Source organism: Prionailurus viverrinus, chromosome B2 (assembly GCF_022837055.1).
Source record: "Prionailurus viverrinus isolate Anna chromosome B2, UM_Priviv_1.0, whole genome shotgun sequence".
NCBI classification, from domain to species: Eukaryota; Metazoa; Chordata; class Mammalia; order Carnivora; family Felidae; genus Prionailurus; species Prionailurus viverrinus.
Window position 1 is genome coordinate 50,800,010 of NC_062565.1, and position 27,847 is coordinate 50,827,856.

Consider the following 27,847-nt stretch of genomic DNA (forward strand, 5'->3'; position numbering starts at 1 on the left):
TCAAGATTCATCCTGGTTTCTCCCCTCCCTCACCTCCCCTATTTCTTCTTTACTATCCCATGGAGAATTAAAGCCACCATAAAAGGTTAAAAAGCTAAATGGAAGTGCTTGCAAATGTTTATGTATGGCTTAATTCCCCACCCAGAGATTCAGCGACACTTTTGTGTGGTGAGGCATTTGTGTTGCAAGCCTGAAAGGTGAAGTCCCCTCCCCTAAAAATGTACAGAGGCCGTGCTTACCCTTGGAGGGCAGCTTCCCTCCCCCACTTGGCTTTGAAGGCTGTGTTACATAACTGCGGGAAAGAGGGAGGACCTAAGTTTTGATTCCAGTTTCTTTCCTTTTTACTTCAGCTACAATGCTAGCCTTTGAGATCATCAAACATGGCTTTCAACATCCCAGTTACACAGAAAAAATAACTTGGCCCCAACTTAGACCATTCAAATCCTAAACGCAGATCTCACTATCCTCTCTTCTTAGCTTCTAAAAAAATAACTTGTCAAATCTCAAAGCTATTTACAGTTATCAGACCAGGCAAGAGGCTGACTTACCATAAAGCACACTGAACACAACTGCCACCCACTTCCTTCCTCCCCACCTCCAAACGAGAACCCTGCATTTATTAAATGCTCAACAATCAAATGTTCACAGGTCTGTTTTTTTCACATTTTGTTCATTTGCCATTCTTTGCTCTGCTTGCGTAAAAGTATTTCTGAAAATATTTAAGTCTGAATATGAAACATAACCAAAGAATCGATAGCAAAGGCTATTTTAGATGTTCTAAAAGGCATATTTGTACAAACAACTCTTGCATTTTGAAAAATCAATTTAAAACATACTCAAAATGGAGTCATGTATTTGACCTCCAGGTGCACCCATCCCACCCCCGACACACTGCCCTTCTTCATGTAGGAACACAATTCAGGACGGCGACTGGAAGGCATTTAAGGAAGAGACCTACCTCACAGAACATATAGAGAGACAGCAATGTGAGGCCAAGGTTATACACCAGTAAAATTCTCCGGCAAGAGAATGGCTGCCTATTCTTCATGTATTTTGGTCCCAGCCATACAATTAGTAAGTATATGACAGAGCAGATAAAAGTAGGTATATAATTGTCCAGAAGAAACCATCCTTTTACTCTGGTATCTGGAAAATAATAAAAGGAAAACACACAGTGATTAATAAGGCAGATAAAAAACCACAACTTTTTTCAAACATTAAAAATCTTTCCCCATAATTTTGTAACAGTCATCTAATACTCAAGCTCCTAATGCCAGCAAAGCAGTTGGAAGAGGAAGCAGGAGTTTTCAATATTTGTCATATAAGGTGAAGCTCTTTGTTACACGTTCTGAATAATAACATGTATATCATGCATGGCTTCTACATAAAATAAAAACATTAAAAAAAAAATCCTTTCCAAAGCATCTTAAAGAAAGCAAGGACAAAGCTAAAGTTTCTACTAACTGTATTTATGGACCAGATCTGCTGAATGATGCACAGACAGGGTAATGAAACTCCAGAAATGGCAGTCTTTGAACTCCAAAGTCCTCATCTTAAGTCAAGTGTCTGCCAGTCTGCCCAGCATGTGCAGACTCAGAGAAAACATGCTATTTATCTAGCTTAGCAACAATTACTGATTAGAAAGGCAGCATCTGCTATGAGTGCAATGGTCAACAACAGAGAGGACAATAATTTTAAAGAAAAAAAAAAAGACGAGGCAATAATGACAGTGAAGTGACTATTTAAGGAACCATGTGAGCAGCAGAAGCTTGAGAGGGAAGACCTACACTGATTCGGGGCAGGGGAGGGGGCGCTACAGGTGCAGGACAGATCTCCCTTCCCCCACCCTTTTCCTAGGCAGAGAGGAGGAAGATTAGTTCCACAGAGTCGCCAGCAGCAATCTGACAGCCCTCTCCTTGGATGGGGAGAAACTCTCTGGCAGCCAGACCCCCTAGGCGTTAACCTGTCCCCTGCAAGAGTCAACTTCTGCCTGTGGCTGACTCCCAGGAAGCCACTTCCGCAGCATGTTCCCGTCTGCATGCTACTTTGATGAGCCCCCAAAACCTATTGCTCCTCAATCTGATCTACCCTCTAAGGCCACCCACTCTGGAGCTCAGAGGCGCATGCAGTTTTCGCCTTCTGCAGCTTCAGAGAAGCAGCATCTAGTGGGGAAAGTCTCTGTTCCTTCTTGGACCTCCTGACTGGACCATCTTGCTACATTCTCCAATGCTTTTTCTCTTGATCTTGCAGGAAAAGCACCCATCCATTTGGGGAATGGATTGTCAGTCTCCTTTCTTAGAGACATTCTAAATTCTCCCTGGGTTTCTCTGTAGTGCTCCTCTCTTGGCTTAAGAGGAGATGCCCTCCACCCTCTCCTCGCTACTTATGCTAAGGTGGTAGAGGGGGTTACCACAGTTCTGCTGAACTGGTAGTTCTTAGAAGTCCTTCAGTGAACTTAAAGAGGAGATTCGTAGCACCTTTTGTTCTTAGCTCCAGGCCCTGGTTGTCAACTGTGAGAAAGCAAGTTCCCACACAGCAACTAACATTAGACAGTTACATAGGCTTGTGTGTACATACATATCACAAACACAATAAATGTACACACAAAACCCTCTCATTTCCTTTTATTTGATGTTCTATCTTACATCTTATTTTATTTTTTTACACCTTGCTTTTAAAATCTTGTAAGGCCGTATCTGCAAGTATCCAGCCTCCATCCATACTGCCAAGTGCTGCCAGAGCGGCTGGCTGCCCCAACGGTGTCCCCAGGCAGTAAATCTTTAGGGATCTAGCCAACCATGGCAGTCCTCGCCCACTCTCTGGTGACTTGTTCAGACAACGGCATGTGAAGCAATTGTGGCCACTGAGCTTTGAGGAGATGACAGCTGGGTGAAAGGCCCTGGTGAAGAGTTTCCTTCTTAAAGGCATGCAAATGAACAGATTTTTCCCTCCTCCTCCATAGGTGCTGCCTGGAGCTGCTGTGGTCATCCAGTAACCATGAAAGGTGGAGGGATTTTTCCAAGGGCAGAACTGCTGATATACTGAGAATGTGAAGTAGAAAATGACAAGAACAAGTGTGCTGGGTCCCTGAAATAACTCAGGAGTTGCTCAATCTTGATAATGTAAACGGATCATTTTTGTTACTGTTTCAGCCATTTAAAGTTGGACTTTTTTTGTTCTATGAAGCTGAAATAAGGCATTATCTCAACCCAAGAACACATAAAAAAATGATCTAATTTGGTTTTGCTCATTTGGCTGTACACTAACTTACTGAATCAGTTCCCCTACTGATGGGCATGTAGATTATTTCCAATCTTTACAAGCAATGCTATAAAGGAGTATCCTTATTCATATCTTTGCAATAATGATCAAGATTAGCTATAGGATCAAGTCTTAGGAGTCAAATAGCAGAGCAAAAAGGCATGTGCTTTTTGATTTCAATGGAAGACACAACTACCCTCCAAAGAGGTCTTATCAATTAAGACTGTTTCTCCACACCCTCATGTTTTATCTCTACCATACTAAGAAATGCAGTTTCTTTTGTTTTCTTTTGTACTTTAAAAATCGTAAATGAAACTGACAACCTTTTCATTTGTTTAAAAGCTTCTTGCAGTTTTTTAATGACTCTTTCTGTGAACCTATAAAGTTCCTTCTTTATAGACACATCAAGAGACATGACAGATGACGTTCAAAAAAAGCAACATGGAGCCGATTTACTTCCTAAAAGGAAACAAAACGATTAAGCATAAAAAGTGAGATCAGGTGTATGTATTTACCCACTGATGTGACACAACGTGAAAGGACAATAAGCCCTGAAGATTATAAAAGGGGAAGAGTTTTAAACCACCACAGCAGTGCATTTTGGAAACCAGTTTCAGCTGGATACTCAGAAGAACTGAGGAAAACCCAGCACCAATAATGGTGAAATGTGCAGCATTCTCAGGCTACAAGCTTTCCAGCACAATATGATCTCCAGCTAACGTCACCAGAGGGTCACAGCAGCTGTGTCACAGGGGACACTGCACTGCTTCAAGAGTGTCACAGGACCTCTCCAAGCCCCTTGTTATCCAGGACAAAGCACTGGTCTTATCACAGAAGACGCTAATGTTTTCTAGAATCTCTTCATGCAATATTTATAAGTGTCTCTAAAGGGAGGGGAGCAAAACCAAAAACCACCTTACCTCGGGGGCCTAGCAATGCCTTGAAATAGGTACTAAGTGATGCATCAAAATTTTCCATTTTAAAACCTATTAAGAAAAACAGACATTGATTAATCTCTACTCAAAATGCTTTTTATACAGTGTTTTTTTCATAAAAGAACAAGAACAAATTCTTTTCAAAGATGTGCTATGGACAAGGTTATGTTCAAACTTTTTTTTTTTTTTCTTGAATTCCCAAAGTAACTTGTGTGCTAGGTCTAATTTGGAAATCAAAAGTAAAGACAGAATCTCGTGAATTCACGTTATAAATGAAGTGCCAGTTTTCTGAACTTCTTTTCGCAGTTCCATAAAAATGCTTCCCGTGAAGCTGGAATCTCAGTGGGGAGAAGAGTGGAACCGGGCTGAAAAAGGTGGCAGACGGGAGACGATCCCATCTGGGCAAGAACCAAAGCTTGAGGAAAGACTGTAGCCAAGACAGGAAGAGCCATGTTAGGAAAGGAAGGCCACAGTACAGAGATTTGCTATTTGCCTCAATTATTATTTAAAAATACTTCATGTCCATGATAAAAAATTCAAATATTAAAAATGAAAAGAGACGGTAAAAAAATTTCATCGCTTTGCTCCAACCACAATCCCAAAGCCCCACTTTTCAAAGGACCCTAATGGTAACTTTTCTTGGACATACCTCTAGAGATTTTTCCCTTCTGAGCACAAAAGGAGTGATGCCAAATGGGTGTTTTTACAATTGTGGATTTCAATCCATTAATAGATGATAGGTCACCTTAGCATTAATAATTTTATTAGTAATAATAGAAATAATAACCAAGACTGCTTTGCCCCTAGTGAGAACGAACATTTTCCTGTCTTCAGTGTTACTGTATTACATTAGTATGATGATGTATAAGTACTATGTACTCTGTTGTAATATAAAATATACTCTTGCTGTGGAGGTCACAGTAAAAAAAATTAAACGGAAAACAATGTTATATCAAGGGGAGTACATACTACCTGCTTGCCTTCACTTGAAACATCTTAGAGATACTGTCTCCTCTCAGTAGATACACGTCTACCTTCATCTTCGAAGACTTTATAGCTCCCTCCAACCCCTCCATTTAAGATTTCCATTTATAGTATAGCTAAGCATCTTTTCACATGTATATTGACTAGATTTTCTATATTAAAGTTAGAAGGCATACATTTTCAATTTTCCTGGTCAGTACTCTTACAGAAATAACCACAAATATTTTACCTGCAAAGGGCAAAGGCAAAATTGGTTTTATTAACTAAGTAAGCTGTCGATAACTTTTTTTTTTTTTAATTTTTTTTTTTTTCAACGTTTATTTATTTTTGGGACAGAGAGAGACAGAGCATGAACGGGGGAGGGGCAGAGAGAGAGGGAGACACAGAATTGGAAACAGGCTCCAGGCTCTGAGCCATCAGCCCAGAGCCTGACGCGGGGCTCGAACTCACGGACCGCGAGATCGTGACCTGGCTGAAGTCGGACGCTTAACCGACTGCGCCACCCAGGCGCCCCAGCTGTCGATAACTTAATGATACTTCTCTTCTTTGGCTTATGGCACTGAAGTATACATATTCTTTGACGATTTATCCATGGACTCTAGTAGTTACAATTGAGTCAGTCCAGCCGGCAGTGAGACAGAGAATCCAGCCGGGAGTGAGAAAGAGACAGGTGGAACCAGCAAGAACACTTAGAAAGTAGTAGTTACCAGGTTCTGTTCTGACATCTGTCCTGCCCCCCAGGGTGGGGGTGGGGGTGAGCAGGGAACATACTGACTCTCTCAACCCATGGCTGGAAACCATGAAGCCACCAACTCCCACATGTCAGAGTGTCAACAATTAGGTCCCTTAATAAGTACACAATCACAGTACTAGGTCCCTTCTGAAACTCAGAAATTAGACAGCTTTTTAACATACTATATTCCTAAGACCATTCTGGTCCTGAGTCATCTTCCTCTCCCAGACGGAACCTCTTTGGGGGGTAGATAATTCTAAAAAATCTTGAGAGGGGTGGCTGGGTGGCTCCTTCAGCCAAGTATCCAACTTCAGCTCAGGTCATGATCTCACAGTTCATGAGTTCGAGCTCCTCTGTGCTGACAGCTCAGAGCCTGGAGCCTGCTTGGGATTCTGTGTCTCCCTCTCTCTCTGCCCCTCCCCGCTTGTGCGCGCTCTCTCTCTCTCTCTCTCTCTCTCTCTCTCTCTCTCTCTCTCTCAAAAACAAATAATTGCTTTATCTATTAAAAGTCCTGCAGTTAAAAAATAAATTAACCATATCCAATTATTTTTTATCATCTACTGGAAATTATCTAAAATACTTAAGTTTTAGAAGACAAACATCATGTTTTTGTGTAATCAAAATCACTCTAATACAGTTAGCTTCAACTGTGATGGATCGTGGACCATCCCTTTTGCCTCCGATCAGAGCAAATAAGCACAAGGAGGAACGAGGTGGTGAACACCATGACTACTGGATGAATTACTGATGGATAAGCTGCCCACCGGGGACAAACCCACCTCTTCCACAACAGTTTGAAATCCAGATCCGGCTATTACTTAATGGGTATATAGCTTATAATGGAGCTCATTACACATATAAAACTCAGGTATTAAACACAAAGGGGCTGAGAGCAGGTATAGAGGTGTAACAGGTTAGCAGGTGATTAGGTGGCCCAGTGCTGGGCTCTTCATCACACAGTTTGGGTTTGAAACCCATTTTTCCACCTATTAGCAATGTGACTTTGGACAAGTTATTTAATCTTCTATCTATAAAACGGGGGGAAATGTAAAGTAATTGCCTCAAAGGTTAAGAAAATCAAATGACTTAATATACGTAAGACCTTGAGAGCAGTGCCAGGCATGCAGTGAGCCCTCAATAAAGGTCTCCTACTGTATGTCTGCAATAGGTTCAACTCCATAATGAATACTGCCAACCATCTGTGGCCATTGGCACTTCTCAGGAGGGGCACTGCTGGCCTTCCATCCCTGACCCCTGTGTACTCAATACTATCAGTGAGCCCCCAGTCATCATGAAACCCACCCACAATGTCCCCTTCAAGTCCTAACAACCCCTATGGGGACAGCAATGGAAGGTGGGTATGTTGATAACATCACATGAGAGAGGAGCTGGTCAGTGTGAGGCATTGTCTGAACAGGGAAGACAAGGCTAAAATGAACGTACTAATCAGATACACAAATTATCAAGCACTTACTATGTACGAGGGATAGGAACAGACACAAAGGAGCATACCTAGACACCCAGAACAAACTAGACATTCGTGGTGCAGGAAGAAGCCACATGCTATAAACCAAGACCAAAACTCATCTAGCAAATGAGCAGATGTTAGAATAATGCATACTAAAACAAGTTGCATACTTAATAGCAAGCCATGAAGATAACACTCAAGTAACAGTATTCTGGGATCTACATTAGGAAACTACCTGACAAAAGCAATAAGGGAATCATTCTAAATTTTAACCAAGAGGACTTTCAGAGGGGCTGTAACCACTTTTTCTTTTTTAATGTTTATTTTTTCAGAGAGAGAGAGAGAGAGACAGACAGACAGACAGCATGAGTGGGAGAGGGGCAGAGAGAGAAGGAGACACAGAATCTGAAGCAGGATCCAGGCTCCAAGCTGTCAGCACAGAGCCTGATGTGGGGCTTGAACTCATGGACTGCGAGATCATGACCTGAGCCAACGTTGGACACTGAGCCACCCAGGCACACCCCACCCTTTTTTAACATAAGGATACAAGAACAACATAAGAAGGAAGAAGGAAAAAATGTTAAAAACGATTGGAAACAGATCCGTGGGAAGGGGTTGGCAGGGGGTGGGGGGTGGGGTGGGGACATCAGCGGTCTTGGAGAAAATGGTAGAATGACCTATCGTCCTAAGACCAATGCCTAGCACATAGTTCAATGTGACAATCCAGGCTACTGTCACAGCAACAGAAAAGCAGCTTGACTAAACATAAGGTAAAGTTTCAGTCCAAGAATATGGAAGCCAGCAGCAGGTTACCAGAAGAAACTGTGAAATTTAGTATTTGGAGATATTAAAGAATTCTGTCACAAGCCATCTGCCCTGAGTAATCCCAGGCTAAACCCATGCTGCACAGAAACCCCTCAGAAGCTGGCAGGCACAGGAGCACTCTTCTGTCTTTCTAAGATGAAACATCCTTACAAAAGCACACACAAGAGGTGATTTTCTCACAAACAGCACATCTGTTCTTAGACTACATTTCTTCTTAGCTTGGGAATTCTTGTCTTAGGTTGGCAGAACTTCTCCCAGTCAAATTTAGGAACATACGAAGCACCCAGCCAAACCTCTCTGAAAGGACACACATGGAGAGTAACAAGAGAGTGGTGCATTACTCCTGAAACGTCTACAGTGAAGGGGGAGAAAGGAAGGGCAGAGGAGGCGCCTGGCACACAGGTCCTCAGTCAGCAGAGTCCTGACTGTGAACCACAGGCCCAATTCTGGGCTGGATTCTTGACGCGTTAAATGTTTCCCCCAAACTCTCCCCCACCACGCCCACAGCCGGACACATACCATAGACATGGTTGTTATTTTCACAGGTTACCAAGAGACAGTCACCCAAGGTTTACTTTCATTGTTGACTCAGCGTACGCTCCGGTTCTGTCCAGCCAACCACACATCCAGCATCCCCCGGCACCATATAGTCACTTTCTCACCCACACCGTCCACTTACCAAAGCGCCTACTACATGCCTGGCATGAAGGCCCTGAGGGGTGGAGCAGGGAACAAGACAGAATTCCAGGCTGACGGAGAAATACACACACACACACACACACACACACACAAACACACACACACGCATACACATGTACAGATAATCTGTTATGTAGAGTGACTATCAGCAAGAACATCATATAGCAGGGGAAAGGGGGTGGGACCATGGAGCACGAACTACTTTGGAAAACGTAGTTAGAGAAAGTGACAAGAGAGCAGGCAGGCACCCGGGTGGACAGAGCATCAAAGCACAGGGCATTCCAGTTAGAGTGACAGGAGAATGCAATGGCTCCAAGGCCAGCGGGTGCCTGGCATGCTCACAGGCCCCAGGCTAGGCCAGGGGTAGTGGATGACAGCAGTGAAGGAGGCCTTCTGTCCCCCACTCCACGCCTGGCACCCGGAGCTCACTCAGTGCTGGTCCACAGAAAGCAACCACATGGCGCAACTTGCAGAGAGCATGTGCCCCAAAGGCGGAGAACAGAAGATGCCAAACCTTAATTGCTCTCGCTGCCACCGTCCCCTCATCCTCCTGGCTGCAGCCTGCCTGCCAGCACCATGCCCTTTTTCTCCTCATCTCCCTTGCTGAGCCTATCTGCCGTGCCACGGGAACAGTACAAAAGGTCTCAGCAAATGAATTCTTCACTGCCAGGCTGGGCTGGTGCACCCTGCTGGGTGAATTGGGCACTTGCTGAGTGGCCTGTGGGCCCACCTCGACAGTCTTGCACTTTTCTAAAGGAACAGGAGGGGCAAAGGGCCCTGCAAAACCCCTGACACTTTGCTAGTGATCTGGAATCCTGGGAATGGCATGACCCACTTTGCACAAGACATCCAAACGTACTGCCAGGTCTGCGGCTTGTCCCCTGTCATCCAAGCCACCCACGGGCCAGAGACATCACTTCTCAATAACCTGAATCATCCTACCAGCAGCTTGGGCAAGCTGGGCCAAGTGGGAACACAGCTGTTCCGTACAATTGTACTACCAGGGGCCAAGCCCAGGCACTGGGCCCATGGAAGAGGAGCTTGGGTCCTAAATGAAGCAAAAGAATAAGCCATTCTTTGGTCTGGCTGGTTCCCCACACAGACAGGAAAAGGGCATGGTCAGCACCTCTCAGGAACCAGATCATGCTGAAATCAAGCCAAGCATCGCTTCCCCATCCTCTGTAACCCTAAGTCTCTGATGCCCACTCAAACTACAAGGCTTCCCAGAATTACAGGTCACGATAGGGAGGAACAGGATCTGTTAAAAATAAATTCCAATCTTAACAGTATTCAAAGTGTTCACCAGTTCATAGGCCACACACAGAAAATAAGGACAATAAAAATGGGATAAGGGTAGGAAACAGAGGCAGGTAAATTAGAATAGATTTTAAATTATTCCTCTTTTATGCACATTTTCCAAAAGACACCCTGAGTTGAAAGCCACTTCCTACTATCAAATTCTGGAATGTCTTTGGTAACAATGCAACTGTATTATAACTGTGCCTCACTGTAAGGATCTCACTAAGGAAACTGATTAATCAAGGCTGGTCACTTTCCATAAATTACTAGATTATAAGAGGGTGTGAGAGAGTTTAGCATACCTGCATCTGAATCGAGTATTAACTCTGTGTCCTGGTGCAAGTTCCCGCCACATATACTAAGAGTTTTAGGACTGAGGTGAGCCTCAGGCCTGAATGTAAGAGAAAACATCGGAACTACCACTGCACAAAATGCAGAAACCTGGACGTACTGACGAAAGCAGAACAAAAAAAAGGGCAAAAACGGCATTCTCCAAAGAGAGCCCTGCTTATGTGGAAAATCCATCTGTCAGCTCCCTCCATGAGGGGGTTATGCCCAGGTGAATCACCTGCATGAGTTTAAATAAGCATTAGTGTTCTCTTTGATCTATTATCAAAGAATTTGCTAGAGGCCTGTTTGGGGGGGGGGGGGGGAAAGACATCAAAATAAGCTTTTAAGCAAATCAGTGTGCCCCTCTCTCTTTCTATTTGGGTCCCAAGAGGGGCAACAAAATGTGACAGAATGGAGGTGTGTGTGACAACAAAAGGGTGCTGGGGTAAATGAGAGACAGTGTAGAAAGTTGCTTTCATCACAGTTCTCAAGATGAGCTTTTGGTTTTGATAAGAATGCAAACGCTGGGGCGCCTGGGTGGCTTGGTTGGTTAGGCAGCTGACTTGGGCTCAGGTCATGGTCTCACAGCTTGTGAGTTCAAGCCCTGCACTGGGCTCTGTGCTAACAGCTTGGAGCCTGGAGCCTGCTTCAGATTCTGTGTCTCCCTCTCTCTGCCTCTCCCCTGCTCGTGCTCTGTCTCTGAAAAATAAATCAATGTTAAAAAAAAAAAAAAAGAGAGAATGCAAACATGAATCATGTTGGCTGTTTACCTCTGGAGCAGGAGGAAGCGGGAAGGCTGATCAGCAACTGTAAAGTACTAAGATCTTAGGGCAAATTGGTTTTAAAAGACAAGATTTTTTAAAAAATGATGATAGTAAAGAAAGTTAATTTCCTAAACTCACAGCAGGAAAGATCTTCAGAGTCAAGTCTTGGCTTTTCTTGCTGCTAAGGCAATGGTAGCAGGCAGCTTGCTGTGAAAACTCCTTTTCCTGTGGTATCATTCGAGTCACATTGTTTTTGGCTTAAAAATGTGTTTACTGCAGACGTTTAACTACTGTTTAGCATAACTTCCATCATATCCTGTTGTATTTATTTTTTGAATTGTCACAGTTCATCTAAAAATGAGTCACTGGAGCTGATGAGCTGTAAGGGTTCAGGATGAAATTTCCCTCCATTTTTTCTTCTCCTACCCATTCATCTCTTTAACAGTCAACTTGCATTAAGCAGGCATGGGAACATTCTTCAGGTTGGCTGCCAATAACACGAAAAATCAAATAGTGCTTTAATTTGGTAGTCACAACACTGTTTCCGGAACGTAAAAAGGTTTCTCTAGGTTGGAGAAAATCAGGTCCAGAATGAGAGGAGGAACATGAGCCATACCTTGCTCAGAAATGTTAACATTAAAATATAAAATATGAAACTCTTGTTAACACTCTGACACAAGCATGTGTCTTATCATACATGTACAGAAAACACAGTCCTATTTGGAGCTTCAGATAAATAACTGCCAAATTCGGGCGCTAATATGCACTACAAAGGACTGCTTCAGGTTAGCCACATGGTTAAAGAAAGCTGAACAGCTTCATTCTGGTATGTTTAATTTGGGGAGGGGTGGATTTTAAATATTGCAATAATCAGGTTTCCTTAGTACATGGTACTAAGGATCAGACAGGTTAAAAGAGAAGTGCCCATCTCCCCATCCTTGGTTGTCACCAGTTACTTAAGAGGTACTATTTTCGCCACTGTGGGAGAAGGACAGTCTTCCAAAGGAGCGGAGTCACTCTGGTGGCTTTGCCCTCCAGTGAATCAATCACCTATGGATCTTTCCTCTCTCCTCTCCCTGGTCTTCACTTCCAACCCCTCTCTAAGGCCCAGATCAGGTGTTACAAAGGCTCTCCCTTTGAACTCTTACAGCTTTGCTGTCTTGACAACTCATTTAGCAAACAGCAAACTTCAACTTGGATACTTATGTTTCCAGGTATTATGGAACATACTCTGCACTTCCTCAGGTAAAGCCCACATCCCTCAAAGGGCAAGTACGCCAGTTTGTTCTATGTGTGCAATGATTATCTATTGGGGATACCTAAATGAGGAGATAAACCTTCTATTACAAAATAAAACAGAAGGAAGACAGCATCAAGCAGTGGCACACACTAACCCACAATAACAGCTTCCTAAAACACGGACTAAGTCCTAGTTGTAGAAGGTGTTCCCCAGAGAAGAGCTCTTCCATGCTAGGGATGTGGAGCTCTGACAGAGATGTTCTCCTCATAAGGTGTGAAACAAACAATAACAAAATACCACAATGATTAACACACACACCCTTAAACAGCAGAAGGAATTTCTTCAGAGAGAGAGAGAGAGATGTGTTTTTCTAATTTTGGAAGGCAATACAAAAATATACTCAATCCGAGAATTCAGATGTAGATACATTTTTCAGCAGTGGGAAGAGGGAGAGTAACATAACCTTCCAACTTTTCTCTAGGGGAATTCTTATCCATAGCTAAAGAAAAGACTGTGCCACCAAGTTCAAAGGTCTTCCCCCCCAGTTCTCAGGAGGGGGAGGAAAGGGCCCCACAAACCAACCCATTTATCCAACAAGTGTTTGGAGAGGGGTTCACTGAAAAAAAAAATTACTCTTGTAGAATTCTATTACCTTAAAGATGACAACTTCATTCTCACTTAACACCAAAATTAAGAACTGGTGATGACTTCTACTTGGGTGAAGCACACGGTCATTGGGAAAAAGACCAGGCTAATGTACACAGAGAATACTCCTTGCAGGTGGATGAAGGCCAGATGGCTGCAGATGGCTCAGAATTCTGCTCTCACGGTCTTGCTGACAATAAATAATTAATCCCCATAAGGCTGCAAGTGAGAGACCAAGGCAAAAAAGATCAAGTGCAGGGATTGGGTCAACCCTGTGACTGGTTTTATTTTTGCACTCCCAAAAATTCTCACAGGACTGCTCTTCACTCTACCAGTCATCTGAGTTAACAAATGCCTACCATGTGCCACACAGCACACTGAAGCAACAGTGACCAATACAGACGTGACCCTATCTTCTTGAAACATATAGTACTAGATGGTGTGAGTCAATCACTTTGGGGAAGCAGTGGTTAGGAGCACATGCTCTGGAGTCACACAACCTGGGTTCAAATCCCTGCTCTGCTCCACCATTTACTAGCCATGTGAGCTTGGGCAAGGGACTCACCCTTTCACGCATGCCTTTGTAAAATAAATATAATTACAGTACATTCCTCATACGATTAAATAAATCAATACATGTCAAATACTTGGAATAGTGAGTGCATGGCATACAATACATGTTGCATATATATGTGTTATTATCATCACTACAAAAGCCTTTGGCATTGGCCAACTTCACACTCAATATTTATGAAAGTTTTGCTAAGTCATAATCGGAGTTCCCCACAAAGGTCATGGGCAATGAAACATGCTCATATCCACAGCTCACAGCTCTGATATTCTATATTTTGGACGGATCACATGCCATAATGACACTTATGAATATGGAGATTTTTAAGAGACTCTAGGTAAATCTCTCCGGAATGTAAAGGGGATGTGGTCATAGACTCCTCTGTGAGTGGAAGAGAAGATCGGAGTTCATACCATCTTTAGTACAGAGTGAAAGGCCGTCTGTATCTGAGACGCCTTTTTTGTATTCCCAGCAACTAGCATATGGAAGATGCCCTATGTAATTCATTTATTACAACTGGGGAGGTAGCTGAGTTGACAAAGGTCACAGGGCTTGGGTGGAGACAAAATGTGAAGCCAGTTTTCCTACCCTATGATCTATTGCTCTTAACACAGCCCATGTAAACTTTCACAGAAGCATTTTCATATGCTTATTAAAAGGAGGGTGACAATATGTATAAAGATTGTCTGAGTTCATATCCATGAGATAATTAACTTTTGTTTTTTTCAAAATTTTATTTATTTTTGAGAGAGAGAGAGAGAACACACATTCACAAGAACAAGTGCAGGAGAGTGTCAGAGAGAGAATCCCAAGTAGGCTCTGTGCTGTCAGCACAGAGCCAAAAGTGGGGCTCGAACTCGTGAGTGGGACACTTAACTGACTGAGCCACCCAGGCACCCCGATTAACTTTCTTTTAAACAACATCAAGTTAAAAAACCTCACCTATGATGCTTAGTAACAGAGGCCCCAGACATCTTCCCTAGATGGGAAGATGATGGAAGAGAGCAGCAAAATCCTCCTTGCCTCCTTTTCATGTGCCCATCACCACTTCCACTATATCTCAATCAGTGATAAAATTATAGGCTTATATTTTAAATGATGTGATTATCAGTTATACTGTAATTATCTGTTCATTTGTTCACAATCCTAATTAAGCGTTAAGCTCTTCAAGGGCAACCTTCTGATGTTCCCATTTGTTATCTCCAAAGAGCCTCCTGGATCGATGCCCGACAGATGGCTGATTACTGGTTGAAACCATGAATGAATGAGTGAATGAATGCCTCTTGCCTTTTAGAGTTTCTTACCAGAGTTCTCAAATTCGTGTGCATCTGAGAATTACCTAGGAGCTTTAAAAAATACAACGCTGTGGTCCCACCCCTAGAAATTTCTGGCACCCACTCTTAGAAATAGTCTAGAGACTGAGAAATTTGTCTTTTTGAAAAGTTACTGAGGTAATTAAGATGAACAGCCTTCTTTGGGAACCACTGCTATATATATATATATATATATATATATATATATATATATATATATCAATTGGGCTTGCGAACGCTAGTAAATCCCCTGTAGTTCTTCAACTTCTGTCACCCAGACAGTATCCATATATTGCATTACACCGACAGAGTCTAGACAAGGACTGTGGTCTCAAGGACAAACTATTTTTCATTCTAACAAATTTTGTTACAATTCCCGGTTTGCTCTAACTCCACCCACCAGAAAAACACAACAACAAAAAATCATTTCAACTCATCTCTCAAGCTGAAATAAAACTCCATTAAGTTAGAAATCAGTTCTCTTATCTTTCAAACACTGTGTTACACAGCACACATCACATATAACCAGCATGCATTAAATCACTCTAAATTCTCTTTCCCCATTCTGGAATGTCTGTCAGTAAGAGAGAACCCTAATGCCTATCACCACCTCCTGAGCCAGGCATCAGTGGTGGCCAAGTATGCAAAGCTCCATGAGGGCAGCAAACTTCTCTCTCACTCCCTACAATCCCCAGCAGGTGTTCTTGGCACACAGAAGGAATTGAGTAACTACTTGTTTAACTGGATTGGACTAGGCAATGTGGGATGCCACTGAATGGGTGCCACCGCCAGAAATCATGGTACATACTTACTTGGCCACAGCCAATTGTGTGTCTTCCTGGGAAGGAGACGAAGTGGGCAACCGTTAGAATGTAGACATTGGCTGGTATGTAGGCTCTGGCTTGGACCCTGTTACCATCAGTCCTAAACTAGCCATTTCTTTTCTTTTTTTTTTTTTTTAAGTGTTTGTTTATTTTTGAGAGAGAGAGAGAGCATGAATGGTGGAGGGGCAGAGAGAGAGAGAGAGAGAGAGAGAGGGAGACACAGAATCCAAAGCAGGCTCCAGGCTCTGAGCTGTCAGCACAGAGCCTGATGTGGGGCTTGAACTCACAAACTGCAAGATCATGACCTGAGCTGAAGTCAGACACTTAACCAACTGAGCCACCCAGGTGCCCTGAAACGGAGCCATTTCTTACTGGTTTCATTATCTGGATTAGATGGTCAAGGTTCCTGGGTGCCTGAGTTGGTAAAGCATCCGACTTCGGCTCAGGCCATGATCTTACAGTATGTGGGTTCAAGCCCCACGTCATGCTCTGTGCTGGCAGCTCAGAGCCTGGAGCCTGCTTTGGATTTTGTGTCTTTCTCTGCCCCTCCCCTGCTCGTACTCTGTCTCTCTCTGTCTCTCAACAATAAAACAATAAATGAATGTTAAAAAAAAAACAAATTTAGATGGTCAAGTTTCCTTATAGTGAATGTGGTATCTGTGAAAGGGTGGCCTTTAAGATGTCCACCCCAAACAATCCACTCCCACAGTGAACAAGGGTTCTGTGCATGACCAACAGAAAACAGCAAAAGGGATGGCATGACCCTTCTTGGATTAGGCTTTTAAAATCACCGTGACTTCCATAATTGTCAGTCCCTATGTTTCTCTGTCTCTTTTTCAGATCACTAGCCCTGGAAACAGCCAGCTACATGCTGTGAGCAGTCCTATGGGGGAGGCCAGCATAGCAAGAACTGAGGCCCTCTGCCGATGACCACCTGAGTGAGTCTGGCAGCAGACCTCTGGCCCCAGGGGGCTTCAGACGGGGGCAGCACACCTTTAGCTGCTTGAAACACCCTGAGCCAGAACCACTAGGCTAAGCCTCTGTGGGATTCCTGAACCCCACAGACTGAGGGAGACAAAGCATTGCTGGCTTCAGCTGTTAAACTTCACAATAATTTGTTACTCAGCAACAGATGCAAGCAACGCTTAGAAACTAACAGGTCAGTGGGGTTGGGAGGGGAGGTTCTTCCACATCTACTCTCCTTTCTCCCTTGCTAGCTTTCCTGTTGCTTACTGACACATGATCAAGGCACCAACTGTCAGGACAGCCCTTAAGAATAAATGCTCCCCTCATCCTGATTGAGTTGGCACTGCTAAGAAAATGAAAAGGTTTGTTATCTAAAGTATAGAATTGGGTTATGAAAACAACATAATACTTTTGTTACTAGCCTGAGGCTTAACAGACAAGGAAGCTAACTTTTTTTGATTAACTGCATACCCAGCTTTTCAAAGACTCAGTAAGGAATTATCCTTATTTTTTAGATGAGGAAACTAAAAGTTCAGAGTTTAGGTAACTTGGTCAAACAACAGTCATTTACTTATCTGCAGGTTTAAAAAAAATTTTTTTTTAAACCTTTACTTATTTTTGAGAGTGGGGGGGGGAGGGGAGACTGAGGGAGGGAGAGAGAGAACGTGAGCAGGGGAGGGACAGAGAGAGAGGGAGACACAGAATATGAAGCAGGCTCCAGGCTCCAAGCTGTCAGCACAAAGCCTGACGCTGGGCTCGAACTCACAAACCGTGAGATCATGACCTGAGCCGAAGTCGGATGTCCAACTGATGGGGCCACCCAGTTGCCTCTCTGTAGGTTTTATAACTAGGGGTGGCCTACTGTCCTGGTTATTGGAATTCCAGGGTTTCCTGAGATACAAAGTAAGTGGGGAAAAAAGACCCTGGAAAGTCCCAGGCACACTGAGAAGAGTTGATTACTATATTCACATCTTGGGCTCTTTGCAGATCACCCTGCAGTTGATTTTTTTTTTTAATTTTTTTTTTTTTTAACATTTATTTATTTTTGAGACAGAGAGAGACAGAGCATGAACGGGGGAGGGGCAGAGAGAGGGAGACACAGAATCGGAAGCAGGCTCCAGGCTCTGAGCCATCAGCCCAGAGCCTGACGCGGGGCTCGAACTCACGGACCGCGAGATCGTGACCTGAGCTGAAGTCGGACGCTCAACCGACTGAGCCACCCAGGCGCCCCGATTTTGTTTTAAGTATATTTTAAAACTATAATTTTGTCAGCTCATGACCTGCAAAATATATTTTGAAATGTCCCCTATGAAAATAAAAACCACAAACCTTTCTATACCTCAAGCCCATTTCTAGATTACCAGGCATTTAGAGAAATGAAAACCTATATTCACACAAAAACCTATACCTGGTCACAGCTTTATTCATAATAGCCCCAAACTGGAAAAATCATACCATGAACATTACTCAGCAGTAAAAAAAAAAAAGAGCACTCTACTGATACACATTAACAACCTAGGTGAAGTTCCAGAGAATTATGCTGAGTGAAAAATGCCAATCCATGTATATGATAATTTTGAAATGACAAACTTACAGAGGTGAAGAAGAGATGAGCGGCTGCCTGGGGTTAGAGATGGTGCAAAGGCACGAGACAAGCAGATGTGGCTAGAAGTCTGTATATTGACTATGACAATGTCAGTATCCTGCTTGTGACACGAGACTACAGTTCTGCAGGGAAACTGGGAAAAGGGTACTTGGGATCTTTCATTATTTCTTACAACTGCTTGGGGATCTAGAATAATCTCAAAATAAAAAGTTTAATTAAAAAAAGAAAGATCCACAAAAGTGAGGAAAACAAACCAATAAATAAGACTAAGCTTTGTGATTAAAAAAAAACAAACTCAAAACACCATTCCCTACAACCCCTCCCCAATCCAATGACACACGGCTCTGACCTTCTGACATCTGTAATAGTAAAGGAAGGTTTGTGCTGGGAAAGAACTGTGTGAAATATGATTCCATTTATGAAAGATTAACCCTTGACCTAAATACTGGTATTTTACCTTAAGTTTTATTTTCACAGTCTAACAGAACTTCTCAGTAAATGCTTATTTATATCCAGACTACCCAGGCAATGGGGAATACTTTTTTTAAAAAATATTTTACTTATTTTTTGAGAGAGTGCAAATGGGGGAGGGGTGGGGGGTGGTGGAGAGAGGATCCGAAGTAGGTTCTGTGCTGACAGGCTGACAGCAGGGAGGCCGATGCGGGGCTCAAACTCACGAACCCCAAGATCATGACCTGGGCCCAAATCAGGACATTCAACTGACTGAGCCACCCAGGTGCCCCGGGAATACTTTTTGGATCAGCCTCATGTTCTGATTCACTTCGAGGGATCATACAGCTTAACATGGGCCAGTATTCATAGCATAAGAAAATGACTAAATATATCAAATAAAATCTACCTAGGGGTACTCAACTGGCTCAGTGAGTAGAGCATGTGACCCTTGATCTCAGGGTCATGAGTTCAAGCCCCACAGTGGGTGTAGAGCTTAAACAACAACCAAAAACTAATAAAATCTTCCTAAATAAAATTTAATCTCACAATTCTGAGGCATTTTGTGATCTGAGTGTTTCAGAGTCTGAATGATGAATGCTGAATCCCGTTTTATTGGACTGCAGATGAGCAGGCATGGAGAACTGGGATAAACCTGTAAATACACTATGCCTCTATCTTTTAAATAAGTTCCTGCAACCTGTCGTTTCCTTGCAACTTTCATTCCTCATAAACGGAATGCAGAAAACTTTAGATAGCAATCGCTGTGAGCTGTCAGATTCTAGATGTTTTATGATAATGAAAGATATTAATAAAAGGTTTACTGCACTATGGAAGATCAAAACTGTGCTTTCGTCTACCTTTTGGGTCATTTTCGTGTCAATGCACTGAGAAGGAAAGTGGTAAAGAAGCACTTTTATAACATGAAGCACTTTTGTGACATGCTTTCGCGGTTCGGTGGGATGAGCTGCACACAGTGGTCACACGTGTGATCCACAGAGGCTCTCCGGAGGACAGCTTTCCAGAAAAGGCTGAGATGGCCTCGTCTGTAGCTCTCTGGAAATTCTCTGACAAATCTCCATCTCTTCCTAGCAATGTTTTGCTTCTTTTCACCAAGTGTTAGTTTCAACAGGTGCACCACTGTGTTTAAACCCCCCCTTGACAACCATTAAAGATGAAGTGCTGAGAATTGGGCCCTAAGGTGATTACATTTTAGTGGAAATGCAAGCATTTTAGCAAGTCATATTAATGTAACTGAATATTCTGACTGGCTAATAACAAGACTTCCCCTTCATTTCAATTCTCCCCAAGTACCAATATTCAACTCTGAGCTGTCATAAAAGCCATTTTTTGCTGTAACAAAATGAAAAAAAGGGAAGCCAGTGATCAAATTACATGGAGTCAATTAGGTGCTCACCTACAGCCAGAACACCAAGAGAGAGACACTAACAAGTCCCCAGATGAAATTTAAGAACATAGTTAAGGAGGAAAAAACAAACACCTATTTGTGCACAGAACTTATCAAAAATTCTTTCTGGGAGATGTCGATCAGGTGAAAATTTTAGGCAAAGAATTTAGGTTGCAGAATGGCATATATCATTGTTTAACAACGTGCCTTTACTGAACACTAGATATGTTTACGGGATTACGGTAGGTGGTAGAGACAAGAGAACATGGTCCTTTCCCATAAGCTCAGAAATCTAGCTTTGGAATCCATGTTTGTCAGTTCACTTCAAAACACAAATTTAGCACAAATCAGCAAAACAGCTCAACAGCCCCCCCATCTCTGAAAGGCAAGAACATTTAGTTAGTGGTGGTGGTGGGAAGGGGCGATACATATAAAATGATACTTAATAACCTGCTTCGATCTGGAAAAGCTATCACATTTTCTATGAAGAATCAAAGGAAAACAGTTACTTGAAGAAAATTAATGTGACTACAGAAGCAGTGACATGTTTACAAATGTACTATGGTTTTTTCCAGTGTTTTTTTTTCACAGACAACAATAATACAGGGCACCATCTAGGAGAAGGGAAGGGAGAGGGTTCTAGCTCAGGCTGCTATAATAAAATCCCACAGACGGGTGGTTTCAATAACGGCCATTTATTTCTCACAGTTCTGGAGGCTGAGACATCCAAAATAAGGTGCCAGCAGATAAAGTTCCTGTTGAGTGCTCCCCTCCTGGCTTGCAGACAGCCAGGCACCTTCCAACAGTCTCCTCACAAAGTGGGGGACACAGCACTCTGGTCTCTTCTTAGAAGGGTACTAACCCTATCATGGGCATCCTCATGACCTCCCCTAACCCTAATTACCTCCCAAAGGCCTCACCTCCAAATACCAAATCACTGGGGGTAGGGATGGGGTGACAGGCTGGGGGGTGGTGTTAAAACTTCCACGTATGAATTTGGTGGGGAGGGATACACACATTCAGTCCACACCAGAGAGGCAACTTGCCATTTAAGATCTAACAAGGCACCTAGGTAGCTTAGTTTTCTTTAGACACTGTAAAACATTAATTCTCATTAGGGCTTTTTTTTTTTTTTTTTTTTTTTTTTTTTTTTTTTTTTTTGAGAGAGAGACAGTGAGAGCAGGGGAGAGGCAAAGGGAGAGGAGGGAGAGAGAGAATATTAAGCAAATGCCACAACCAGCACAGAGCCTGAAACAGGGCTCGATTCCACCACGAGATCATGACCTGAGCTGAAATCAAGAGTCGGGACACTTAACTGACTGAGCCACCCAGGTTCCCCAAAAACAAATACTTAAAAAAACAACAACAAAACACCTGATATCTGAGGTGAGTCATTTTCATTCATCTAAGTTATCAAAACACATAATCTTGGTGAAAGAAAAGGCTATGTTCCAGATGTTAACTTGTAAACTAATCTTCTGGTCTTTGGAAAATTCTATTTTCTATAGAAATAATGCTGTATCAGTAGTTATTAACCTTTTGGGGATCCCACACCAATTGTAAAAATTTGACTAAAGCAAAAGAGACCTCCTCTCTCTCTCCAAATGATAAAACTACCATTTAGAGTCTTCTAAATCCTAGGGGACCCCCTGTCACCAAATTAAGAACCCTAGCTGTAAGCGGTTGATAGATCTCCAGATCGGCCCTATATCACCTAACTGATAGTGAAATGGCACCTGCAGGACTACAGAGTCTCAATATTTCCGTAAGAAAATATAATCTGTAATATTTATAAACTGAATTATAATCCTGTGCTCTGACACAACACTGTAACATAAAAGGCTTGGAAAGCTGCTACCTTGTATAGACCTCAGTTTCCTGATCTATAAACATGTGCAAAATAATGCTTATACCTCATGGGGTTGTTGGGAGAATTAAATGAGATTATATAAAACACCTGGCACAATGCACCGTCCCTCAATTCATCGCAGCTCTTTTATTATCAGCAGCAAACATCCATCAAACATACACTGAATGCATCACGACAGAGAAATCCACAAGACCATAACTCTGCCTCCAGAGAGGTCAGAGTCTAGCAAGGGAGAGAGAAGTGATAAATAACTGTAATAAAGTGACAGAGGTGCCTTGACAAAGGACGTACAGGGGGAAATGGGAGAGTAAAAAAAGAACAATTTTACGTAGGGACAAGTGGGTCAGGTGAGGCTTCACAGAGTAATGCTTGGGTTAAGGCTTGCCAGTGGAGGATGGGATAGAGGGGAGAGGGGTGAAAAATGCTGGAGAGCAGGTAATGGCTCTAGTATTTTAAGCTGGGGAGGGAGAGCAGGAGTGGGGGTGTGCAGGAGGCTGTAAAGAAGGGGAGATGAAGGTCACATCACTTAGAAGACTACTGCCATGGACAGAAGACTCTCTAAGGCCATGTTGGGGAGGGAATGCAGGTGCCAGAGGGAAGAGATGTCCAGGGGCGGGCCAGGTGAGGGAGAAGAAGGAGTCCAAGCTCTGGCTTCCCACTCTGCACCCTGGATGGGGTGCTGCTACTCAAAGGAGTCAGGGAGCACTGGGGCAAGCAGGCTGGAAGAAAGGAGCAGGGAAAGTTCTGGCCACCTAGAAATGTACTGCTCTACTACTAGTCTAGTTAATCACAGATCGATGATACAGTTTCAGATGTGCCTGTTGAATTATTGGGGTGCAAATTACTGAAAATTCACTACACTGACATGTTCTCTTTCAGGGAAGACATTTAGAAGATGAGCTGTGCACTGAGTTCATGACGTTAAGTACAAGAAGTTCAAGCTTATGCTGGGACCTACGCCATACCTTTATTTAGGGATTCACGCACCCTTGTCCAAAAAAACGACATTAAGCCCGCTATGTTACTACATGAATTACAACACACTTCAAGGCTGAATTCTTTAGCAAGCTGCTATTTCCCTTTACTAAATGGTCTGCTAATCACTGCTACAAGATGGCTTCTCAAGCCACTCTCCTAACACATTAACATCTCTCCATGCGAAGCTAATAACCACTGAGAACCTAACCGGCCCACCATTTCAAGTGATTTTTTTCTTATTTTCAAATCCATTTCTTTGAGGATCATAATGATTGTAATAGCAACTAATACTCAGTCCCTACAATGAGTCAGTAGTTTTTCTGCTATAAATTTCCAAGGATGATTTCACTTAATTCTCCTATCACTCTTTCACACATCCCCTTTGCACAGATAAGTACACTGAGGCAGAGAGCAGCTGAGCCACTTATCCAGGCCAACGCCAGGGCCTGCTCTCTTAACTACCACACCTACTGCCCCTCCAATGTTACAACAAAAATAAAAAAGAGATATTTACTGCAGGAAATTTGGAAAAGCAAAGGGTTTTTGTTTGTTTGTTTGTTTGTTTTGTATCATTTTAAAGTAAAAACAGGGGCACCTGGGTGGCTCAGTTAGTTAAGCATCTGACTTCAGCTCAGGTCATGATCTCGCAGTCCTTGAGTTCAAGCCCTGCATCAGTTCAAGCCCTGCATCAGTTCAAGCCCTGCATCAGTTCAAGCCCTGCATCTGTGCTGACAGCTCAGAGCCTGGAGCCTGCTTCAGATTCTGTGTCTCCCTCACTTTCTGCCTTCCCCTGCTCACACACTGTCTCTCCCTCTCTCTCAAACATTAAAAAAAATTTTTTTTAAATAAGTAGAAAATAAAAAAGCCCATACTTATAATCTTGCATTTCAACACTGTAGCAATCATTTTCCTCAGGAACCTAATTTGAGTTCTGGAACAAGACTTCTATAAATGCCTTAATTATTCCTCTATTATTAGTCATTTAATCTGTTTTCAATTTTTACTATTCTTGTTTTCTAACGTTTATTTATTTTGAGAGAGAGAGAGTGCACACAAGTGGGGAGAGGGGCAGAGAGAGAGAATCCCAAGCAGGCTCTGCACTGCGAGCCCAGAGCCCGACATGGGGCTCAAACTCATCATCCATGAGATCATGACCTGAGCTAAAGTCAAGATTTGGCTGCTTAATGAACTGAACCACCCAGGTGGTCCCCACCTTTTTTTTTTTTTTTTAAAGTTTGTTCATTTTTGTGAGAGAGCAAGAGAGAGCGAGAAACAAAGAGAGAATGTGCCTGTGCTCCCCCCACCAGGGGAGGGGGGGAGAGAGAGAGAGAGACAAGAGTATCCCAAGCAGGCTCTATGCTGTAAACCTAGAGCCCAACGTGGGACTCAGGGCTTAAACTCGCAAACCATGAGATCACAATCTGAGCTGAAATCAAGAGTCAGATGTTTAAACCACTGAGCCACCCAGGCACCCCTAAGTTTTACTCTTTTAAAATAACACTGCAATGAACATTTCTGCATGCTAAACTTTAGCTACAACAAGCATGGATTTTAAAAAGCATAGTTATGGGAATGCAAGCTGGCAAAGCCACTCTGGAAAACAGTATGGAGGTTCTTCAAAAAATTAAAAATAGAACTACCCTATGAGCCAGCAATTGCACTACTAGGTATTTATCCAAGGGATACAGGTGTGCTGTTTCGAAGGGACACATGCACCCCCATGTTTATAGCAGCACTAACAACAATAGCCAAAGTATGGAAAGAGCCCAAATGTCCATCGATGGATGAATGGATAAAGAAGATGTGGTATACATACATACACACACACACACACACACACACACACACACACACACACACTGGAGTATTACTCGGCAATGAAAAAGAATGAAATCTTGCCATTTGTAACTACATGGATGGAACGAGAGGGTATTATGCTAAGTGAAATTAGAGAAAGACAAAAATCATATGACTTCATTCATATGAGGACTTTAAGAGACAAAACAGATGAACATAAGGGAAGGTAAACAAAAATATAAAAACATGGAGGGGGACAAAACAGAAGAGACATAAATATGGAGAACTGAGGGTTACTGGAGGGGTTGTGGGAAGGGGGATGGGCTAAATGGGGTAAGGGGCACTAAGGAATCTACTCCTGAAATCATTGTTGCACTATATGCTAACTAATTTGGATGTAAATTTCAAAATAAATAAATAAATAAATAAATAAATAAATAAAAAGCATAAAGCATTTGTTGAGTTTCTATTTTGTCTGGGCACATGGACTGTTCTTTTTAAAAATTTTATCTATAACCCAACCACAAAGGAGCCCTATAAAACAACAGTAAATTTGATTCTAGTAAGAGAGGGTCATTAAAGTAGCTTTAAAATAAGCAAATGTTAAAAAGAAGCAAAAAAACCCACCCAAATGTTTCATGTATTTAATAATTCAAAGTAAGAAGACTACCAGTTGGGTTTTTTAACTGTGTACATAACATTTTGCAGAAGATAGGTCATTTTTTGCTAATTGGTAGCAGAAACAGCCAAATTCAGTTTATGTCATTACTAGTGTTGTCAATAAAGTATCATGAAACAGCCTGATTCTTCTCAATCCATGAGGGAGGAACTGATTAGGCAATTTTGACTTGCTCACAGAGAATTTCGTACACATTTCACAGGACGCAAATGAAAAACCCCAAAGAGTCCTCTCTTTTGCCCACACTTTTTAGCTCAGTCACCACATCCAGAATAAATAAGTGGCATAAGACCCAACGGCTTCAATTTAGAAATGAACCACCTGCTACTTGGGTCACAAAAATCCTCATGACGACAAGAGGCACACTATCCAAGAATTAAGTCACAATGAAAGGAAAACTTGATCAGCAAAATGTCAGGCAGGCCCTAGGATAAGCTATCCAAGGTCTAATAGGATGAAATGGCATTAACTCTGGCCTAATTTGTTCCAGCATCAAACAAATCTCCCATCATTCTAGATTGTAATGCCTCACTAATGAGTTAAGAGGATTTCATTATGAAACCATAATATTCTTCCTTTAGAGAGTCCCTGGCTTGGGGATGGTAACATCATTAAAAATAGAAAACACAACAATGATAATCATAATTGTAACTAACACTGAACACTTAGTACTGCTAAGCATCATATCACACATTTCACATGCACCATTTAATTTTCTCAGTAACCCTGTAAAGGGTTATTTCCTCACTTTACAGAAAAGAAAATGGAGGCTTACACACTAGAAGTTACTGCACACTACCACTGAGCCTGTGCCTGGTTTATGGGATTCAAACCCTGGCCGCCTGCTTCTACAACTTGAGCTCTTTAATTTTTTTTTTTTTTTAATGTTTGTTTATTTTTGAGAGAGAGAGAGAGAGAGAGGCAGAGCATGAGTGGGGGAGGAACCTAGGTGGCTCAGTCGGGTGAGTGTCTGACTTCCACTCAGGTCCTAATCTCACAATTCGTGAGTTTGAGTCCCCTGTTGGGCTCTGTGCTGACAGGTAGGAGCCTAGAGCCTGCTTGGGATTCTCTCTGTCTGTCTGTCTCTCTGCTCCACCCCTGTTCATGCTCACTCTCCCTCTTAATAATAATAATCAAAATTTATCTACAAAGAAAATAAAAGTATTTGCGTAGGTTTGACATATGAAAGAACAGGCCCATGGGGATGTTGCATAAGTAACATCCTACCTCTCTTCAATGGCTGGGAGCACAGATCCACCTGAAGACAAGGATTTTGTCAGAAACGGATAACCCTATTCCACACAGCCTGAATAAAGGCAGGAGAGCACTGTGTTAAAGTCTCCCCATTTTGCCCCACCCTCCAGGTCTACTTTCTAATGTGAAAATCCTATCCCATAGTTAAGTTCTTTCAGGAAAGTCAGTTTCCAACTTCTCTTCCAAAATTCCATTTGTTTCCCACTCAATTTACTACTGACCAACTTCTCACATGTTTAGATGTTCTATCCCAGCACAAAATAATTTATGGAAAGAAACAGCAAGTAGAATCATTTGGGCATTAATCATCTGAAACACAAATTCTAGGCTACCCATTACCATGTCACAAGCCAAATGTATGATATTTATATCCAAATGCTGATTTTTTGAAGTGCCATATCTTATCTATCACTTGTGGGAATTTACTAGGACTAGAAGCCATGTGTAAATAGTTGCACATGCCAACTATTTACAGGTACTCTTTTGGATGGAGAAAACTTTGAAAGAGTCTGTAATTATCTACCGTAACTGGGATTACATATACATGGAAAGTCAACACCACAAAAGCAACCAGTAAGAGGAAAGCCAAAGAGGTGAGGGCTGTGGTAAGAAGAGAGAGAGAGATCTGGTGTTGGGACATGAAGAGAGCCCAGAGCAATGGCTTGACCTGACACAGGAGTAGTAGGTGTGGGCAGGACAAGGAATGAGGGAAGGGTATTCTAAATACCAAGGGGTGGAGGGATAAACAGGCTGCCATACTGTGGGAAGAACTACAATACTGGGCGGGCCTGAGGAATGTTTCAGATTTTACCTCAACTTGATCAAGCAGCTTGAATAATTGACATGCAGGTGACAACACTCCCGCCTTCACTAGAAGATCAAGTCAGCAACGAGTTAAAGCACTTTGAAACATGTGACAGCCCCCTAAATATTTGTGAAGTAGACTGC

The 27,847-nt window shown here is 42.5% G+C and overlaps 1 protein-coding gene across 3 annotated transcripts in view; it reads right to left on the minus strand.

Moving 5' to 3' along the window:
* ELOVL5 (ELOVL fatty acid elongase 5) overlaps nucleotides 1-27,847 on the minus strand; it is a 75,636-nt gene that overhangs the window by 23,283 nt on the left and 24,506 nt on the right. For all 3 annotated transcript variants that reach the window (XM_047858250.1, XM_047858249.1, XM_047858251.1), the window contains 2 exons: nucleotides 4,182-4,247; nucleotides 959-1,146 (listed from right to left, as the gene is read on the minus strand). In XM_047858250.1, the coding sequence (XP_047714206.1) occupies nucleotides 959-1,146; nucleotides 4,182-4,239 (246 nt within the window). In that variant the 5' untranslated portion in view covers nucleotides 4,240-4,247. The remainder of the gene's footprint in view (nucleotides 1-958; nucleotides 1,147-4,181; nucleotides 4,248-27,847) is intronic.